Genomic DNA, 20,501 nt, shown 5'->3' with positions numbered 1-20,501 from the left:
TTAGTTTCCTGCATATCAGACAGAAACACAATTCAATGAATGAGGCGGGGAAAAAATGAGAACATAATAACAGAAAATAACGAGCAACTACATACCGGACGATCTGGCTGTTTGCTTCACCACACGAAGATTACGGACTCCAGAAGGCCCGCCGTCCGGTGGAGTAGTGATGCCCACAAAGACGTCTCCAGGCAAAGTAGATGTGGCAGGGCAATCGAAAATTTGAGATGCTCGTGCCCGGACTTTGCATGCATGCAGTAACTCCATCTAAACAACAACTAGGGACACCAGAAACTGTCATGGCGGAGGGATGTCCTTCAGAAAAAGCCGAAGTAGAAGGATGGCGATCAACACATAAAGTTGGTGATATCATTCATGGCTTTCCTTTTAGGAGCCATTTCACAGAACAGGATCACACAAACCCTAGAGAAGGCAACTATACGAACTGTGATACCAAACAGACACACCAAAAAGACGAACACAACGTTCGTTAAATAGGTACAATGTGAGACCCCTACCCCCTCCACGCACCAGAATCCGGGGAGCTAGCAGCGAAAGTAGCAACCTTGTGCATAGGGCAGAGTTTCCCACTCGCGGCCGCCTCGCCCACGAATGTCCGGACAAGAGACTAATCCGGCGGCTCTTCCAAAACCGAACCCGGAAAAAACTTCCCTCGCCCAGAAAGCATAGGCGATTCCTCCAAGAAAATTCTTCTAACGTAGTCAACAGCCTTAACTATCCTTTGTATTCTGATCAACCCCGCAGTCACATGGCCGAATCAAAGGAGGAACTTGCACTTGGTTCATAGAGACCAACGCTTTTTTCCCCATCAAAAGAGGCACAAATGTTGATTCTTTTTTCATAGAACAAGGATTATCCTAGGACTTACTTCAACTATCGTAACTTGAACAAAATTGAATTTTATTATAGGAATCTATCAGTCCATCCTAACCCCATCCAGTCCCATGGGTTAGCCAACCGCCCAACCACTATATTGATAGGATCCATTATGAAAATTTGGTTATGTTTTGTCCCGGGTACCAAGGAAAAGAGTTCCCAGGCCCCCTAGCCGGCTCTCATGCAAAAAATAAATAGACAGACCACTTACACACCCAATATGAAATTACCTTTTCTCTTATTCAACTATTTCCAAAACAAATTTGCAATAAAACCACAGTGTTTTCATCCTAATCCTCAGTATTCAATTTCTAGATCCAATTTCTAACTTTTTCACTTTCCAACCATAAATCCCATTTCAGTCATTCCTTCCTCAGCGTACCTATGGCATCATCGACAACCAGAACGCTCACCACTTGCTCACTCAAGGGCCTTTTCAATAGTTCCTAGCCCATGGTACCTAGGAGTTTAATCACATAAAAACCATATGGACTCTCAGTTGGAGATCAACAAGATCAACCAACAAGATCCATGTAAAAGAGCCATGAACTCATCCGTTTTGAAGACCAGCAAGGCCAATCAACCAAATCCATGCCCGTGCGGCGTGTTCAGAAAATAGCTTCAACTCATTTTTCATCCTCGTTGCACGCGTGGTATCCTGGGTGACCCAGAGCCTAAGCACCGTATGGTCAGCACTCTCTAGGTTCCTTCGCAGGTCACCTAGCGCTTCACTCATAGGCCGCTTCCTTGGTCCCTCATCCACTGTACCAAAAGCTCACCATTTTTAATCGGGTGCGTCTATTTAGCGAGCCAAGAGCAGTGAGCACAGAGCAGTGAGTAGAAATAAGGTCCTTGTAAAAGTGAGCAAGTAGGGGCATGGTATGATGTTAAGCGAGCATGTAATGTTAAAGAGAAGAGTGAAACCATAGTGCAACTCTATAATGAACAGAACAAAGAAGACTAAAAAAGTTTAAAAATGACTATTGCAAATAAAGCATTTTCAAATGAATGGTGCGGATATAAAAAATCACTACAAAACTCATACTACTTGGCTCGCTAAAAAGACGTTGAATTGGTCATTGAGCTACTAATAGAAACAAACTATTGTTTGCAACCACATGGAAACCACAGCGACCAGAGAGCATAGAAATCAAGCCATTAAGATGCACACCAATTTTAATAGCCATACCACTGACACAACAATATAATACTCTTTAGAAACCATAACCATAGGATTTAAAAATTTTATAATCCAAATAAAAATTATCCAACAATCAGCTACATGCTATTGTAAAAAACATTCAGAAGCATAACATCCATCAAAACATTACTTCCAATAGTCCCAAAAAAATGATTGTCTCAATTAAAAAAAAGACTATCTCTAATGGCATTCTAATGTAGACATGTGATCCTCATAACTGCAAGAGACAAAGAAAAGAAAATAAGCTTTATCAATACAAAATTATTCTCTACTAACATATTTATCTTTTCAACATGCATACCTTTGCTGAGTATGGTTCTAACAGGTGATCATAGATCCGCTCATCCTTGTCTAACATTATGACATTGCGATCCATAAATGCTGCCACTAGCCCAAGAGTTCCAGTGCCAGCAAACAAATCCAAAATCGTGTCCCTAGGACGACTGAAGACGGAGACGATGTATTTGCTAAGCCGCTGACCTCTCTGACAACCGCCCCACCATGGTCTACCCTTTCTCTTCACCAGATCCTCCGATGGCACTCTTGAAAATGCACACAAACCATTAACCATATGCCATAAAGATCACCGAAAATCATTTTAAATTCTATCTTGATTTGAATGCATACATACATGTCAAAGATAAGATCTTGCCCTACATCAAGATCATCACCTAGTGCCAAATCCCTTAGTTGATCCCCATGCATCACAAAGCTTGTAGCAGGAGATGTTGAGCGAACAAAAACAGCCAATATTAGACAAGTGACCTACAAGCAAAGACACATTGGTTGTTCATGCATTTTCACCTTAAATGGGACAAAGAAGATTTGCACAAATGACAGCCCCAAAGAGAACAACACTAATACCTGGGTAGTAATCATTTGCCCCATCTTCTTCCCAATAGGTGGAGTACACCTCACAACCTGTCTATGATAAATGCCAAACCCAACGCTCTGTGCAACCTGCTCAATGGTCACTCCTTCTTCCATAGTGTAAAGGCATGTAAAGAAGCCTCGATCCGAGAGACAAGAATCAACAACTTTAAAAGTAGAGTCATACATGCCATCCCCAATCTTATTCCAATATGGAACCTTGTTTGCAACACAACCTCCAATGATGATATTTGAGGGGAAGTCTGCAAATATCAACTCCACACAGTAATCGGACCCTCTACTCTTGACATTCCCTACTGTGCAAATAACATTCATAGCATCAAGCACTTGCTTTCCCAATGAGGATGCATCCTCCATGTTCACAAAAGTAGCTGCAAGGTCCTCAATACTGACATTGAAGGCATAAATGGTTCCTATAGACAGGTTTTTGACATTTAACACACATAGTCTCAAGTCAAAACAATCGGATCACGATAGAGATGAGGTAGGAAGCTCACATACCTGGAGCTTGCAATGTCTTGGTGATGATGTCAGTTGGTTGTATCCCGCCTGCACTACTATTGGATGTCTGTTGTTGACTCTGCTCCCTATTTGCTTCCATTGCTCGATTCACCTCCAATGCACGATTCACTATTTCCCTCCCTAAATTCACTGGCAATGACTTACGAAAAGAAGCCGATGCAATCGATGTTGCATGTGATGTGGATGTGGCCTCATTATGATCAATTTGCTGGCTACGAAGCTCCAATATAGACTTATGTTGGCGATACAGATCAAGCTCCTCCTCAGGCACATGGTTTCTTTCAAGGTCCAACCACCACGGGCAGAAACGAGACTCTATGCTTGACATGGCCTATTCAATGACAAACATGGGTAAACATAACTCACCCTCAATATGAACATGTTTCTCAATCATGGATTCAAAATGACAAATTCAATCACTTACTCTTCCAAGCTTCAAATCGGCATACATATAAGATTGATTGTCAACACAAAGCCACACACTAGCGAGAGGGGGTAAAATATCCAATTGGTGCTCCTCAATTTCAGAAAGCAACCATCTGCAAGCCAAAGCACAAATGATAAAACAACACACAGAAAGAAGCATGCATGTTTTTTAACAAGGAATATCTGGGTTATGTTGGAGGAAAACCTATAAACGACTCGCCGTGTAGCACTTTGTAGGCCTGGTTGATGGTCAATATCATGGCTAAATTTTATGCCTCCTTCGTGCACTTTGAAAGCCCTTTTGAAGTACTTTCTTCTGCATAGAACAACAAAAGAGGTGAATCGGCTCTCACCTGGCAACCTGACTCGATCGGCATTTTTAATATCATTTTGGATTCTCAAACCCAGCTCTGTGATCTGAAGCCAGTAGGAGTACATGTGCAGCCATTCCCTAACCTTTGTCTTATCATTTGGCATACCCTCAAGTGATCGCACTGCAGCCTAAGAGTTGTCCAATAGCTTGACAATGTGAGCCTTATCTGTGTCTCTGATGCAAGCAGAACCTATCATATTGAGCTTTTCCTCTGTGGCCACATGATTGCTTGACGCATGCCATGGGAGGGAGAGCACTGCACACCAAAAGGCCTCACCGTTGGAGGGATCAGCAATCCTTGCATATTTTGATGTTTTTCCTCTGTAGAGAACTTCTACCTTTCGAGTCACATTCTTCCTAGCAGACTCGGCAAGTGGTCCATTTGATGCCTCATCAATTTTTTGCTCCATCTCATCCTTGAACAAGAGCCAAGTCATAATCTGGATTGGCAAATGAAGCCAACTAGGCCTTCCTCTGGCAGATGCACTCTGCATCTCTCTCTCAACCCATAGCTTGTCCTCATTGTCCAAATGTGCCATGAGAGTTGTTAGGTCGGACTCTCCCAATCTTCTTAGTTGAAATAGACGATCACCAAATGTGGTTGGCACAAATGCATAATCATGCGTCCTACAAAACAAAGAAGAAATATGTTAATATTCTTGAGTACAAACAACTTACTTGACATAGAAGGAGACTCTGATGACAAATTAACTTACTTGTTCAACCTGGACAATGAAAACAAAAGCTCACCCACATCCCTCCGCTCGAACACACAAAATTTACAGAGAACACAACAATGCATGGACAAATCCCCTTGAAACCCTGTAATAAAACACAAAATTAGGAAGGACAAAGAAGCATAAGAAACTATAACATCCCAATGAGAACTCACCTGTAGAAATGCAGTCCATCCAAGCATTGTGTCGATTATTACCATCAAGAATATGCACCATTTTTCGGCTCAAGTACGGACCCCACTCGGGGTCAAGTGCAAGAGTTTCCTCAAATTGTTGATTCACAGTCCTCCAATGCTCATCCCAAGATTCCTCCCTCTCTTGTGTCAATGGTGTCTCCTCCCCTTCCAAGTCCATAATTGATACTATGAAAGCTCCCATGCTCTCAATGTACCCACCTAGTTTTTTGAAGCTTCGAGTAAGAGATTTATCTGTTGAGGGAGAAACCTTTCGGATTGCCTCCGTCTGGATCATCCTACAGAGAGGAACACGTGGAGGTGGAGACCTAAATTTGACTCTTATCCTATCTAAAAAGGCTTGTGGAGTAGATGTCTCTAGAATCTTCCCAAAAATATCAACCTTATTTTTTTTCTTCTTGCTTCCTTCAGTTTGGGTTGTGACAACTGTTTCTTCTTGATCCTCTAGTGGATGTGTGTTCTCTTCCCCCTCTATCTCTCTCCCAGTATCCTCAGTATTCTCACCTTCATCCTCATTATCATCACCTTGAGTATTCTCACCCTCATTTTGATCACCTTTATTTTCCTCAATTGCCCCCACTACATTTTGTCCATCCTCCTCATTTCTTTCATCACTATGTAGATGCTGCCTATCCATATCCACCTCCAGGTTAGTGTCATCTATGATATGTACCGCATGCTCTGTAGTAGTAGGGTTTGAGGCGGCGGCTTGCTCCAAAGTGCTAGAAAAATCAGCTTGCCTCCTTGTGTGTCTCGATGAGCTCTCACCTGGGCCAACCTGCACACTCTTTTTCCGCTTAGCAAGAAGTAACTCATCCATTTTTGCACAACAAGAACCTTTCAAGCAAGATGCTCTAGTGAAATGACTCGAACTCATTTGAAAACCAGATAGCCATGCAAAAATACAAGAACAAATCTTCAAATAGTATTGTACTCGTATTGTATAATTAATTGATTATTTTAACAGCAAATTCAGTAATACGACACAAACTTAAAGAAAAGGTGGCACATTCACTAAAGAGATTAAATTCAGTACTGCAACACAATCATCAAACAAAGGTGGCACATTCACTATCCAACAAAACGGCCAACTCATTATAACGAACAGAATATCTTTGAGATTATCATATGGAGTGCTTTGGCCCAAATTCCAAGGCATTCAAAGCCGTATTGAATATTTTAAAAAAATCTCCATTGGAAAATATTTACGGAGCCCTTTTCAGGTGTTCAATTCAAGGCATTCAAATTTATTGGAAAATATATAAAGATTCGGTAGCCCAAATCTGAAGGCATTCAATATTGAGTACTAATAAACTTTAGAAGTGATATTTCGCAATCCAACACTTTTTTAAGGACAAACTTTTTTCTTTTTGTGCTATTGTTCTTTAGATGCACATGTTTGCTGGTCTCCTCTCTCGACTGTGTGAGCCGTTTCTCAACCAAGAAGACATCAAATGTGAGTTTTTTGAGCTTCTTGTATACACAAAGTCTGCATAATATAGACAGTAGTAAGAGAGACAGTCTATGCAATGTGTTTGAGACAGGGGTATATAGATAGCATGTTCTTACACTACTCTCTCCAAATTTCTGCCGCCGGGGGGATCCAAGGGGGGCCGGCGGCAGCCATTTAGGCCCCCCTTGGCGGGGGAGTTCGGGGGCAGCGCCTAAACCCTAAACTCAAAATCGTGATGATTTTGTCACTGCTCGGCAGCAAAACATCCTATTATTTTGTGCGCTGAGCGCACAAATTAATTCAAGAAAAATAGCAAGAGGTAACGCCGCACATCTCATACTGTGTGTGGAGTGTGGCAGCAGCAAAACATCCTATTATTTTGTGCGCTGAGCGCACAAATTCATTCAAGAAAAATAGCAAGAAGTAACGCCGCACATCTCATACTACTGTGTGTGGAGTGTGGCGGCAGCAAAACATCCTATTATTTTGTACGCTGAGCGCACAAATTCATTCAGGCAAAATAGCACAAATTCATGGATGATGATACCTTTCTGTGTCTCTTTGTTGGGGAGAAAGATTGGAGTGGGGAGAGGGCCCTGCGCATGAGATCAGCGTTTCTTTGCTGGGGAGACGTATGATGCTTCATGATCGCTTCTCTGCGTGTGTGCTCGAGGGAAGATGCTTCTGTGTGGAGGACGACTAAAAGCGTTAAGTAATTGCTTCATAAGAAGTAGCCGACTACTAAAAACCCTAAGTTAGGCTCTCGACAAATTTTTTTATCCTAACACTAATGAATTTCAACACTAACATTTAAGGGTTTGGTCAATATTTTTCTGATTTATTTAAATCTATAGCACAGTTATGCTATGGCATCCAACTGGTAGAGTTTTTGAAATCTAACAGGAGATTATGAAAAAGCGCAAGAACTACCACAAAGGAAATATGTGTGTGTGTGTGTGTGCGTGTGTGTGTGTATACATACACACACGTGTACACACAAACATATATACATATATACATGTACTCTTTTTGATACCCTTCATTATGACTATTTTTGTAATAAATATTTTTATTTGCTTCTACCCATAGTCTTAAAATGAGCCTGGTAAAATTGTATTATGGCTAGTATATGCTATTGATTAGAGCAAGAACATCTAGTATTAAAATATTTTTGGCTAATATTCAATGTAAATTCCTTAATTGTTGTTGTGATTGCATTATGCAGGGAGGCTCGTGTTTTCCTCCATTCTACAATGGGTGCATGCATCCGAGTCCCCTTCTTGAATGGCAAATGTCTTGTGTCAATCAACATGATCCGGGGGGAGCTTGGAACTATTGGTGGGATAAATGTGGAGGCCTTACTTGAAATTGGAGGAGAGTATGAGCCCATTTGTCCTTTACACTTGTATGCAGGGATTGGAAACGAGGCATATTTTATCTTGGAGCATTCATTGTCCTCTGTATATATTGCCAAATCAGAGAATTATTTTGAGACCCCAGAACAAGGCCCCTCAACTATATTTCCTCCCGGTTCTCGAAAGAGTACTCCAATGTAAGTGGCATTAACTTTGACTTTGACATTTTCTGTTTTGCATTGCGCATTGAATTAGAGAGCATTGTGCTTTACAGTGACTTGGACACTGAAGAGATAGAAGAAATCAATGTCCAAGCACATGGGTCATTGCAAGAGGAGATAGAGGTCTCTCCTGTGGAAAAGTGCTTTCAACATTTGGAAGAGGAAGATGTTCAGTTTGATACTGCGGTCTCTTGCTTTCAAATAATCCGCATGTTACCTCCTACTGATGTCTTGCACACTTTAATCCATGATTGTGATTACAAAGGCAAGGTAAAAGAGCTTCCCAAGGTGTACCCACAGTTCAGTACATATGAGCTTGAAGGTGGGAAAGGTATGGAAGGGATGGAGCAAAAATACGAGGGCAACATTTGGACAAAGCCACAAACGCAAACTAGGGCCAATAAAACTTTTGTTCTTAGGAAGAGCTTCTGCGGGGGAACCTTCCAGTGCATGAATGAGCACTGCTCCTTTAGGACACGTATGAATCAACCAAACAAACTCCATTGGAATGGGCAGCTGATAAAATCTCCAAAATATGGGAATTTAGCAATTGGGAGTTTCGGGAACCTTGAGTGTTTTTTCTGCAAGCATGTGCCAATGTGTCTTAAAGAATGTCCTGCCTGTGTCTATTATTTTATGCCAAAAGAATCAATGCATAGCAGACTATTTATTCATTATGGCAAACATACACACATGGTTTCCAAGGGAATGTGCCGAGCATCGATACGAAATATCAAGGCCTTTGTAGCACGTGCAGTGGGCATTGACCACAACACTGGGCCCAGAAAGGTACAAATGATTGTGGCAAGGGAGGTGGTTCTAAGAGCATTCACTGATGATGACAAGGCACAGGGAGAATTCATGACAGAGAGGGAGCTACAGGAGATGTCGCAAGAGTTGCAAAGTTTGATAAATGTCAAAAAGTACGTAGGAAGTGCAATTTAGCAAAGAATAGTATGCAATTATCATCTTTAATACACTAAGTATGCTTTATGAATGCAGGGTGAAGCAGATGGTAATGCAAACACGAAAAACAACACGGCCTCTGGGTGAAGGATATGAAGCCATTCTTAATCTAAAAAGAACATGCCATTTTGAGTTCTTCCATGGTTCTTGATTTCCATTGCAAGCCACCACTACTACTGAGCGTTGCTTTATCTTTAAGATGTCTACTACTGGACCTGGTTCTGGGATTGACATTGTTCGGCGAATGGACAAGGATGGTAATGGGGATCTTAATCAAGCATGGGTCTGCTTTGATCATGTGCATCGAGATACTGGATGGCATACAATGGGAGCACATGTTTATGACCACATGTAAGTTACAAGCGGTAGAGAGCATTGCTTAATTTGTGTCTTTAATATAACTCTGTTTCCATTTGTGGCAGCAGGATTGGTGAGCAATTGACAATAGCAACTTGTGAATTTAGAGAAGAGGATGAGGATGCTCAAGTCATGTTTTGGGAAAATATGAATTTGGTAATGGTGGAGCACACAGGGAAGGTAGCAAATTTTTTTGGGTTTATGGTGGATGAGGCTGGCGCTAACTGGAATGTAGTAAGACGTGTCTTCAACGACGGAAAGGAGATGATTGAAAGGGAAAGGTCATGTTCATGGCATTGGGAAGACAACCTTCGTGTCCACACGCAGAGGTACATCTATAGCCCACATCAAGAAAAGCACAGGGAGATGTGTGAGAAGTGGAGGACTGCCCCAAATAAAGAAAGTGCCCTTCAACAATTTCGCAGGATACGAGCATGGTGGGCAACTGGCAAGGCAGCTGATAGAAACATCCCTAAGCTTCTTAGCTGGTTGAGTTGGTGGCACTATAGGGTTAGTCGATGGGGTCATTTCATTTTAAAGGTAATGTTTGTAAGAGATTATTCATTGTATTATTGTGTGCCTCCTACTTATGTGCACTGCATTGTTTTTAATCAATTTCTACCACTCTCTTGTAGGATGGAGAGCCTATTGTCAATGCTCTTGTCCCAAGGACAAATATGTCAGAGACCAAGCATGCAAGCTGGTTGGCAGGGGAGGGGTATAGGCAAAAGATTAGTCTTTATGATGCTTGTGTGACAGATCTAATCAATGCTTACTTCCAATGTGCCAGACAACTGGCTTTCTTGGAAGGAAAATACACAGGTTGTGGGCCTACATTGGAGCTTTTGGTTGAGAGAGCTCTTTCTCGACAGAAAGCAAGTCCATCCCCAATAGCTACCTCACGAGCAGTGGATGATGCAGTGGCAGGGACCCCTATGTTTTCAAATAGGGTAAAATTCAAGGGTGAGAATAAAACTATTCGAGCCAAAAGGCCACTACACGACTCGACAGAAGAAAACTTTGGCAACTCTAGCCATAGGCCTGAGTTTAACTATGTGACAAGAGAGAGGTTAGAGCCTGCAATAGAGGTCGATGAGCAATGCAAAGTTTTAGAGAGCCTTGAAAGTGATGTGCATGATACAAAGTGGGCCTTGCGGAGGATACCAACAGTGAATCGAGTTGAGTGCAACCACTGGGCATCAGGGAAAAAGTGTAGCTCAAGGTTGCGAGGGGGTGATGTCAGTCCTTGTTTTTGGAGTGATTGTCAACTATCCTCCTGGAAAAAGGAGAAGTATTGCTATTTTTGTAATACAGATGTTAGGCACACTTGGAAAATTACAAAGACAATATTACATCCACCAGAGGATGTCCCTTGTGTTTGGCCCGTTGCTAAAGGTACCAAGTTACAAGTGAAAGAAGCTTGCAAGCTTATTAGAGCAGGATATGACATTGGTATTCCTCTTGAGTTTTTTCTAGAAAAGGAGCTTGCAAAAGGCACTAGCGAGACAAACAAGGAGGTGAAACAATTTCCATATCGACGAGGAATTTCAAAGGCTGCATTTGGTCAAATCACTGCAGCCTTAGATATGCATGCAGAAGTTGTAGGCAACCATATACATATAGAAGGGGTAAAGGAAACATTTAGTATTAATCCATTGACCAATGGGAGCCAAGACACATCTCTGATAGAGGTCACTATTCAGAAGAATCCAATGTGTTCATGTGTGGAGTTCAGAGATAGAGTGGCCAAGAAAAGACCATATCTTGCATGCAAGCACATATACTTTGTGTTCTTAATGATTCTTGGACAGGATGCGAACAACAATATGCATATTCATCAAGTTTGTATTTCTGAGAGAATTGTAAAAGACATGCTAACTAAGTCTATTAGAAGTCATCCTCAACAGCTTTAGGAACCTGCAACCCACTTTAGTTGAAATATGTATGGGGGTCATGTCATACCAGCTGAACCGTAGTACTTGTTTTGGAAATGTTTTGGTTATTTTATAAATTTTCCTGTCTATTGTCTTTTGTTTGCTAATGGCTCTCCAACATTGTGAATACTATAGATTCAATATCTTTTTAGCGAGCCAAGCAATATGGGTTTAATAGTGATTTTTTGTATCTGCACCATTGGTTCGAAAAAAAAATTATTGCAATGGTCATTTTAGAACATTTCATGTCTTCTTTGTTTGATTGCTACAGAATTGCACTGAGGTTCCACTCTTCTCTTTAACATTTCATGCTCGCTTAACATCATACTATGCCCCTACCTGCTCACTTTCACAAGAACATGAGCTCTACTCATTGCTTTGTGCTCGCTGCTCTTGGCTCGCTTTTTGACCACCCCCTTTTTAATCAAACCGAGGCTGGTCAAGACCTCGGCCGACCTTGCCATGCGAGATGTCCTTCATTGACTCCTCGTCAGCTATTGCAACTATTTCACTTAGGTCACCCCCACGACCTCATTCCACAAGATAGTCAAAATGCTTCCCCAACATTATTGACATAAAACAATCTTTAAAAAATAGGTTTCACATACAATTACAGTTCCAACAAAATTCCCATCTTTTCTCATCATTACACATTCTTTTACATCATTCCTCATCATTTCTCATCATCACATATCATTTCTCGTCATTCCACATCATTTCTCATTATCCCACATCAATTTACATCCAATCACATCACTCCCACATCAACTCACATCCAATCACATCATTCCTCATCATTTCTCATCATCCCATATCATTTCTCATCATTCCATATCATTTCTCATTATCCCACATCAATTTACATCCAATCACATCACTCCCACATCAACTCACATCCAATCACATCATCTCACATCAATTCACATCGAATCACATCATTCCCACATCAACTCACATCCAATCACATCAATTCACATCCAATCACATCATTCCCACATCAACTCACATCTAATCACATCATATCACATCAATTCACATCCAATCACATCATTCCCACATCAACTCACATCCAATCACATCATCTCACATCAACTCACATCCAATCCCATCATCCCACATCAATCCACATCTAATCACATCATTCCCACATCAATCCGCATCTATTCACATCTTTCCACATCTAATCACATCATTCACACATCAATCCACATCTATTCACATCTTCCCACATCAATCCACATCTATTCACATCTTCCCACATCAATCCATATCTAATCACATCATTCCCACATCTATTCACATCTTCCCACATCAATCCACATCTAATCACATTATTCCCACATCAATCCACATCTATTCACATCAATCCATATCTAATCACATCATTCCCATATCCATCCACATCTATTCACATCTTCCCACATCAATCCACATCTAATCACATCAATCCAAATCTATTCACATCTTCCCACATTAATCCACATCTATTCACATCTTCCCACAGCAATCCATATCTAATCACATCATTTCATATCCATTCACATCCATTCATATCATTTCACATCATTTTACATCCATTCACATCCATTCACATCATTTCACATCATTTCACATTCATTCACATCATTTTTATCTAAATGAATCATTTGCATAATTCATCTAGAATTTTGTGCATAACCTTCTTTATTTTTCAAGCAAATGAATAATGCTCAAAACTCCACTTTTAGCATAAAATTTATTTTGCATAAATTCATTCTCTAATGATATAAATTTTTCCATAGCTTCCCACATTTTCTAAGAAATGATAATACTTAAAATTCCACTTTTGATATAAAAGTTATCTATGCATAAATTCCATTTTCCAATGATAAAGATTTTACCATAACTTTACCATATTTTCTATGAAATGAGAATGCTTAAAATTCCACTTTTAGCATAAAAATTAATTATGTATAATAATAAAATTTCTGCCATAGTTTCCTCGCATTTTTTATGAAGAAATGAGAATGCCCAAAAGTTCACTTTTAATATAAAAATTTGTTTATGCAAATCCTTCATTTTCTAATGATAAATTTTTTATATGGTTTACTATGAAATGAGAATGGTTAAAATTACACTTTTAACATAAAAATTAGTTTATGCATAAGCCCAAGCTTAAACATAATCATAAGCACCTTATTTATTTAAGAAAAATACCCAATATGACTTTCATATTATAAGAATGTTAGCCCAAGCTCTCTTTCACTTTAGAATAAATAAATATGAATTTTCCTAACATAAAACAAGCATAAATGAACTAATCCTCATTTTAATTGGCTTAAAAAATCATAAAAAAGCTTAATCTTCATCTCTAGATTGTTAGGCCTAGAGATTTGGTTAAGAAAATAAGATTAGGACTAATATCTATCCTTCCAAGAAGGATTAATCCAATAAAGGTGAGTATTCTTACCAAAAGAGAGGTTTACAAATCAAAACATTACTTTTAAGCTTAAAAGATTAGTATTAATCCATTTTTAACAATATAATTAATAAAAACATGGTTTTAAAATAAAAACCCATAAACTCAAATTTAGAAATTTTGAGAAATATGCACAATTTTGGGACAATTCTTTGTTAGATCCAATACAATGTTTACTGTGCGATATGCAAGATTTATTATTGGATGTTCTTAACAAGCATTTGAATAATTCGATATGATTTATGTACTATTGTACAGTTGTAACAAGTATATATGATGTTGGTAGGATGTAAATTTGCCTGCACACACACACACACACACACACACACACATGCACACCAAGATTTAAGTTTGTTTATATCACATAGCCTCCAGTTGACCGTCAAACACAGAAACTTTAACAAAGAAAGGATATTTAATGTAACTTTAAGTTGTAAGAAAGACTAGGTGTGTGATAGAATTAAAAAGATCACCATCTGTATTGAATCAAAATTCTTGAACAATGGGTGAACCATAAATCTAAAAGCTTAAGAAAGCCTTACAATCTGAATAATGATTGAACTATGAGTTTGGTAGCTTCATACAACATTGCTAAAAGATTACGAAGCTAGTTGCCCATGTGTTAACAAATCATTCTTGCTCAACTACACTGACGTGTGATGGTGCCTCGCTTTCATGTTGATTCAATTGATTCTGTTTGGCCTTGAGTATTATAGCCTTTGGAATCTTGATTTTCTCTGGAAGTCGTCCACCCTTGGGCTTCCATGCCCAAATGATGCAGCTAGTGTCTTCCCAGCGCCGCTGAGGATCATTTCTGTTCTCTCGCCAATACTTGTTCCAGCAATCCTTATAAACCTCCACATCACTTGCATTCTTCTTCTTTGAAATTGGTGCCCAATATTGTATTTGAACTTGTAGGTAGTTTATCGAGTTGTTGTTTTGATCAACATCACTTGTTGTCACTCCCAACCATATTGGGTAATTTGCATCACAAGGTTGTACAAGCACAAAATCTCCTTTAGACACATCAAGAGTCGGGTTGAACTCTTCAGCAGGTCTATTGTGCATTGGTCCACAATAATGGTCCTCATTTGCATCAAACCCTTCATCTACATTATCCTCCACTTGAAAGTTAAGAGGCTCAGCTTTTTCGCATACACTCCTTGGCCAAAAGTCATGAAATCCAATGTCTTCCCTTGCACTAGGGGTTTGCATGTTTAGCATAAGATTCTCTCAATACGCAAGGACCGGATTGATCCACTTAGCATAATCACTTTGGTCTCCTTTCTCTTGCAAGTGTTCTTTCCACCAATTGACATGTTTTTTAAGCCCTCCACAACCTTCTCATTTTCCTTAACATACTCAAAGGGTGGCAATACTTTTGGAAAACCTTCAGGAAGCTTGGGTCCTCCCTGGTCATTTCTCTTCCATAACTCTATACCGCTTTCTGGTAACTGGTGAGATGAAAACAAGAAAAAAAGACCATGCCTCTATAGCCCTTCACCTCCCAACTTTTGAAATACTAACACAACGGAGACACCACCACCGGCTGGAACACTTTTCACAATTCACCACCCACCCACACCAGAAAGATAGCTCAAAACCACGATAAACAAATGATTATCCAGCAAAAAACATACACAGCACTATCCACACCATACAACTTTGGGAAATCCAATCCCATCTTCATCACACTTCTAACAAACTCAGCAGTTACACCAAAAACCACAGGCTTGGATTTACTGCCAAGGGAATCCACCCTTGCGTCTGACAACCAAGCCTCTCTCCCGGTCTCTGCTTCTCTTCAGAGGACGCCCCACCAGCAACCACTTCCTCTGTAGCCCGGCTACTCTTTGTCCAGCTGCTACCTGCCAAGTGTCGTAGGCGAGCCCCACCTGTCTCCAGCCCACACATCAACACCTCTACTGCAGCCAACACAAAACACCCAAGGCACTCTTTCTCTTTAGAGGGCGCCCCACCAGCAACCCTCCTTCACTGCTTCACTCTGTCCCCTCTCTTCTTTTGCTGCACACATCCACGCTGTCCACCAGACCTGTTCACCAGCCACACCTGAGACGGCTTCCTTACAGTCCCTCGCCAACCAGTTGTCCACGCTACTCCCCTGCCCTGCTGCACTGCGGCTCCAAGAGAAGCATCCCCGTGTGCTTGCGGGCTGCACCTAGCCACACACAACAGACAAAAGGCCACACTCTCTTCATTGTCACCGACGACTCCTTCTCGCGGCTCCCTCTCTGCAGTGCCTGTTGCTACCTCTTTCGCTGACGTATCCAACGCTTCTCATCACCAAGGCGGCTCCCCAGCTCTCGCCTGGCCCTCTGCAGCGCCTACTCGTCAGCCTCTGCACGATCACCCGAGCAAAAAGCCACCCTCTGGTCGCACGCTCCAGGCTCTCTCCCACAAGGCGACAACACTCTCACTTTGTCTGCGTCTCTCTGCAGACCATCCAGAGCCAGGCCTTCACTTTCTCGAGAGCCCCCTCGCAAGGCGGCAACTCCAGCTTTCCTCGCCTCTGTCTCTGCAGAATCACCCGCCAGCCCTTCCAAACAAGGCGGCAACCCACACCTGAAAGACCCGACTCCACTCTTCGCCTTTCTCCTTACCCTCTTCGCCAAGGTGGCTCCCCTAGAAGTCACCTGTCCTCTGCAGCTCGCACACCAGAAGCCTTCTCCTCTCTACTTCACAAGGCGGCTATCTAGCTAACCCTCGGCGGCTCCTTCTGTCTTCGCCGTTAGCTCTGCACAGCCACCCGAGAGACCTTCAAAACAAGGCATCCCATAACTACGAGGCGGCCACCTTTCGCGTCTTCGCCAACCCTCTAGATGATGTGCTAGCAACAAACGAAGGCTTCCACGTGGTCTCCAAAATTATTGGCCACGTTGTATCATTTTTTTCTTTATTTTAAAGCTTCAATTACAATGCTACAATGGCCCCTCCTTCTCCTTGTGTTTTTCCTGAACAAACGGTGCCCACGACCTTCCAAAACAAGAGCTGCCCACACGTCTTCACCTGCATCATAATTACCAAAACACGACCATTCCAGTCGGTGCCCTGCATTTGGCAACCACCCGCACACCATACTGTTGCAATTAAAAAAAACTTCCAATCTCAAGCATCTGCTCCCAAAAAAAACAACACGCATGTACTAGCTCACTGCAAAACCATTCAGTCTGTACATTTGCCAGGGCATTCAGGGCAAAGTTTTATTGCATACCATGCATCCCATATGTACACAGACTCAAAACACTTCTCAGATTTTTACTACCTGACAGTAACTAATCAACATTTTTGGGGTGTACTTTGTATTGCATCAAAGGTATTCCATCACTCATATAAAACCTGAATTGCAATGGCTTGAATGTCCAATCAAGCTATCGGCTCCATCATGTAAGCATCCCTTGACAAAGCCTTTGAAGTCTGCCACCTTTTGTAGGAGAAAGGGTGCTGGATGCATGCTAACACACTCATTAAAGATCTTCATCAAATGTGGAAATGTGAAAATGGTTTGTTTCCTCAACTTCTTAGAGAAGCAACTAAACAATGCATCAATGTCTTCATGAGTATGACCAACCGTAAGAAAACCAAGCTGCACCATGTCAAACACTCCTCGTGCAACCAATAGGGATAGATAGGCAAATACATAACGATTCTTATTTTCAGAATCACAATTGTCAAGTTGCAACAACAACGTCCTTGGCAATCTCTTGAAAAATGTCCTTGAATTTGATGGCATTAAACTTGAGGCATTGCCATTGCCCCTATCCTGCACATGTGTGTTAGTATGAAAGACTGACTGCATATGTGAAGAACAATTTTCCTCTATATGCACATTTGTTTCTACATGTGTCTCTGCATCTGCATCCTCAATGCTCTGCTTGCAATATGTGTTTCTCTCCTTCAGCACTTCCATATGCTGATACAGGGCCATAGTAGACAAAACACAATCAAAAAGATCTGTTCGTGGTTCTGCATCTGAGTTTTGTGAGCTCAAGTCACCATACATGTGTTGCTCTCCTCTTTCTAAGTTTCTTAAACATTTTGAGAGAGATGAAATTGTGAAGTTGGGATCACTTGGCCACCATAACCCCAAGGCAAAGTGACCATAAGCTGTTTGTCCATGTCCATGAGTGAGTATTCTTGTTATTTAAGGATACTGGAAGCCTCTCAACCCCATTGAGAGATATAGGAACTGGTTTAATTTGTGGTATGGCAGTCTTGCTCTGGTCCATCTTATCATGTATAATACACAAATACCTGTTTGGGTTCATTTCAGAAGAGCTCCTCCAAGCATAGTACAGATTTCTACAACTCATTTGCTCTGCAACATGTGTGCCCTTCTTGGTGCCATGTATCTGGCACGCTCCTCTTGATTTTTTGTTGATTCCAACTTGACCTTGATTGCCGTAAAAATGTCGCATTTTGAGAAGGTGTTGGTTTTTGATAAACGAACCGTCTTGAACTCTGTGTACCACAATCTTGAGAATGATGGTTGTGACAGTGGCCGGTATTCGAATGAGACAAGTGTGTCATTCACTTCACGCAATATGTCCACCTGTTTGTACATTGCTGGTAGAACACATTAGGTCTCGCGGGCTCCATGCATAGTTGTCCTTAACCTATGTGGCATTTGATCAGCATTATTATCTATGTGGCATTTGATCGGCATAGTTGTCCTTGACCTATGTGGCATTTGATCGGCATTATTATCTATGAAGCCCTGTATGATTGATTTTGCCATCTCAACATGTGTCATGCCCTTTCGTCCCACTATTGCCATGACTAACATTACATGCACCATTCAAGAACTTCTTTCTGAGCCTATAGAACGTTGACTTACCAATGCCATGCATTACATACCATGCTTTACTACAAACCTTCTTCCCATCAAATGTGAACTCAAAGCACTCGTCATCTTGACCTTGTCTATAGGCCATGCCCATGCAATCCAGTACAAATGTGTATTGTGTACTATAGCTCTGTCCCCAAAAGTGTACCCTAGCTTGCATGATTTTGGATCTATCTCCAAATTGACAACATTGCTTCTCGCAACAATCAATGGTTGCGACGTTGTGAATGTTTGCAACATCACATTTTTTGCTAGCTTCATGGTTTTATCGTAATTTTTCATTACCCTTACCCTATGGACATAGCTCCTTTTCTTATTTGTCCCTTCAATGATATCATAGTCAATGATCATGGCATCATGGTGTCTATCATCAACAGAACTATCGCCATCATTGCCCTCTACATCATCATCCTCTTTTTCATCACTTGAATTGTTTAGGCTGTCAATATTTTTTTTGCATGAAGTGATCTTGAATACCCTCATCAATAGAAGAAGATTCTGTGTCCTTCACTAATGGTTCACCATTCTCAAATGTGAGTTGCCTGATCGGCCAACTAACCAAATTCAGACCTGAAACACAAACCATGCTTTACTACAAACCTTCTTCCCATCAAATGTGAACTCAAAGCACTCGTCATCTTGACCTTGTCTATAGGCCATGCCCATGCAATCCAGTACAAATGTGTATCGTGTACTATAGCTCTATCCCCAAAAGTGTACCCTAGCTTGCATGATTTTGGATCTATCTCCAAATTGACAACATTGCTTCTCGCAAACAATCAATGGTTGCGATATTGTGAATGTTTGCAACATCACTTTTTTTGCTAGCTCCATGGGTTTTATTGTAATTTTTCATTACCCTTACCCTAAGGACATAGCTCCTTTTCTTATTTGTCCCTTCAATGATATCATAGTCAGTGATCATGGCATCATGGTATCTGTCATCATCAGAACTATCGCCATCATTGCCCTCTACATCATCATCCTCTTTTTCATCACTTGAATTGTTTAGGCTGTCAATATTTTTTTGCATGAAGTGTTCTTGAATACCCTCATCAATAGAAGAAGATTCTGTGTCCTTCACTAATGGTTCACCATTCTCAAATGTGAGTTGCCTGATCGGCAACTAACCAAATTCAGACCTGAAACACAAGTTGAACTTGGATGCAAAGATCCTTCTATAATGACACCCAAGCTACTCTCCCCTAGTTCTCTACAATTTATAGCCTCGTATGGGTGGACCAGCAATACTACTCCATTACCAAGTTTTGTAGATTTGTTGTCATCCCAGAGGATGACACTTTTCTCTTTCCAGCTCTCCCCATCTATAAAGTGATCTTCTTGTCTCGCAAAATTATCCTCTTTGGTATTAGTAATATCTTTGTCCATAACAAGGTTGACCAATGGCCATTTGATGATGCTTCCAATTGCTTGAGACATTGTTCTTGCATCCATTGTGGCAAATGGAATGAGAAATGTGTCATCAAAGCTTTGTTGGACATGTATTGCTGCACATGTCTCACCAATGAATTGAAAACCACATGTTTGACATGCATCAATGGAATGAATAACCTCGCGTGCCTTCCTTGTAGAACCATCAATGAGAAACACTGAAGCACCTTGTTTTAGACCTTGCAATCCCTGAGAAAGTC

General features: G+C 41.0%; 1 protein-coding gene across 1 annotated transcript; it reads right to left on the bottom strand.

The window, feature by feature from the left end:
* Positions 1-347: 347 nt before the first annotated feature.
* Positions 348-4,414, bottom strand: LOC147630761 (uncharacterized). The gene is made up of 4 exons (XM_086810844.1): positions 4,143-4,414; positions 3,936-4,050; positions 3,656-3,842; positions 348-445 (listed from the first exon to the last, which is right to left on the bottom strand). Exons 1-4 carry the CDS (start codon positions 4,412-4,414, stop codon positions 348-350), a joined length of 672 nt encoding a protein of 223 aa, XP_086666970.1.
* Positions 4,415-20,501: the final 16,087 nt, after the last annotated feature.

The sequence above is a fragment of the Cibotium barometz genome, chromosome 16 (assembly GCF_041138505.1).
Source record: "Cibotium barometz isolate CiBa-2024 chromosome 16, ASM4113850v1, whole genome shotgun sequence".
Lineage (NCBI taxonomy): Eukaryota > Viridiplantae > Streptophyta > Polypodiopsida > Cyatheales > Cibotiaceae > Cibotium > Cibotium barometz.
This window is presented reverse-complemented; position numbering and strand designations above follow the sequence as displayed.

Excerpts from the sequence above, each read along its gene's own strand:
- LOC147630761 (XM_086810844.1), bottom strand. The coding sequence starts at position 4,414 with ATGCCAAATGATAAGACAAAGGTTAGGGAATGGCTGCACATGTACTCC. Across the intron at positions 4,051-4,142 it reads ACACGGCGAGTCGTTTATAG|ATGGTTGCTTTCTGAAATTG; the intron begins GTTTTCCTCCAA and ends TTTGGCTTGCAG. Across the intron at positions 3,843-3,935 it reads CCGATTTGAAGCTTGGAAGA|GCCATGTCAAGCATAGAGTC; the intron begins GTAAGTGATTGA and ends GTCATTGAATAG.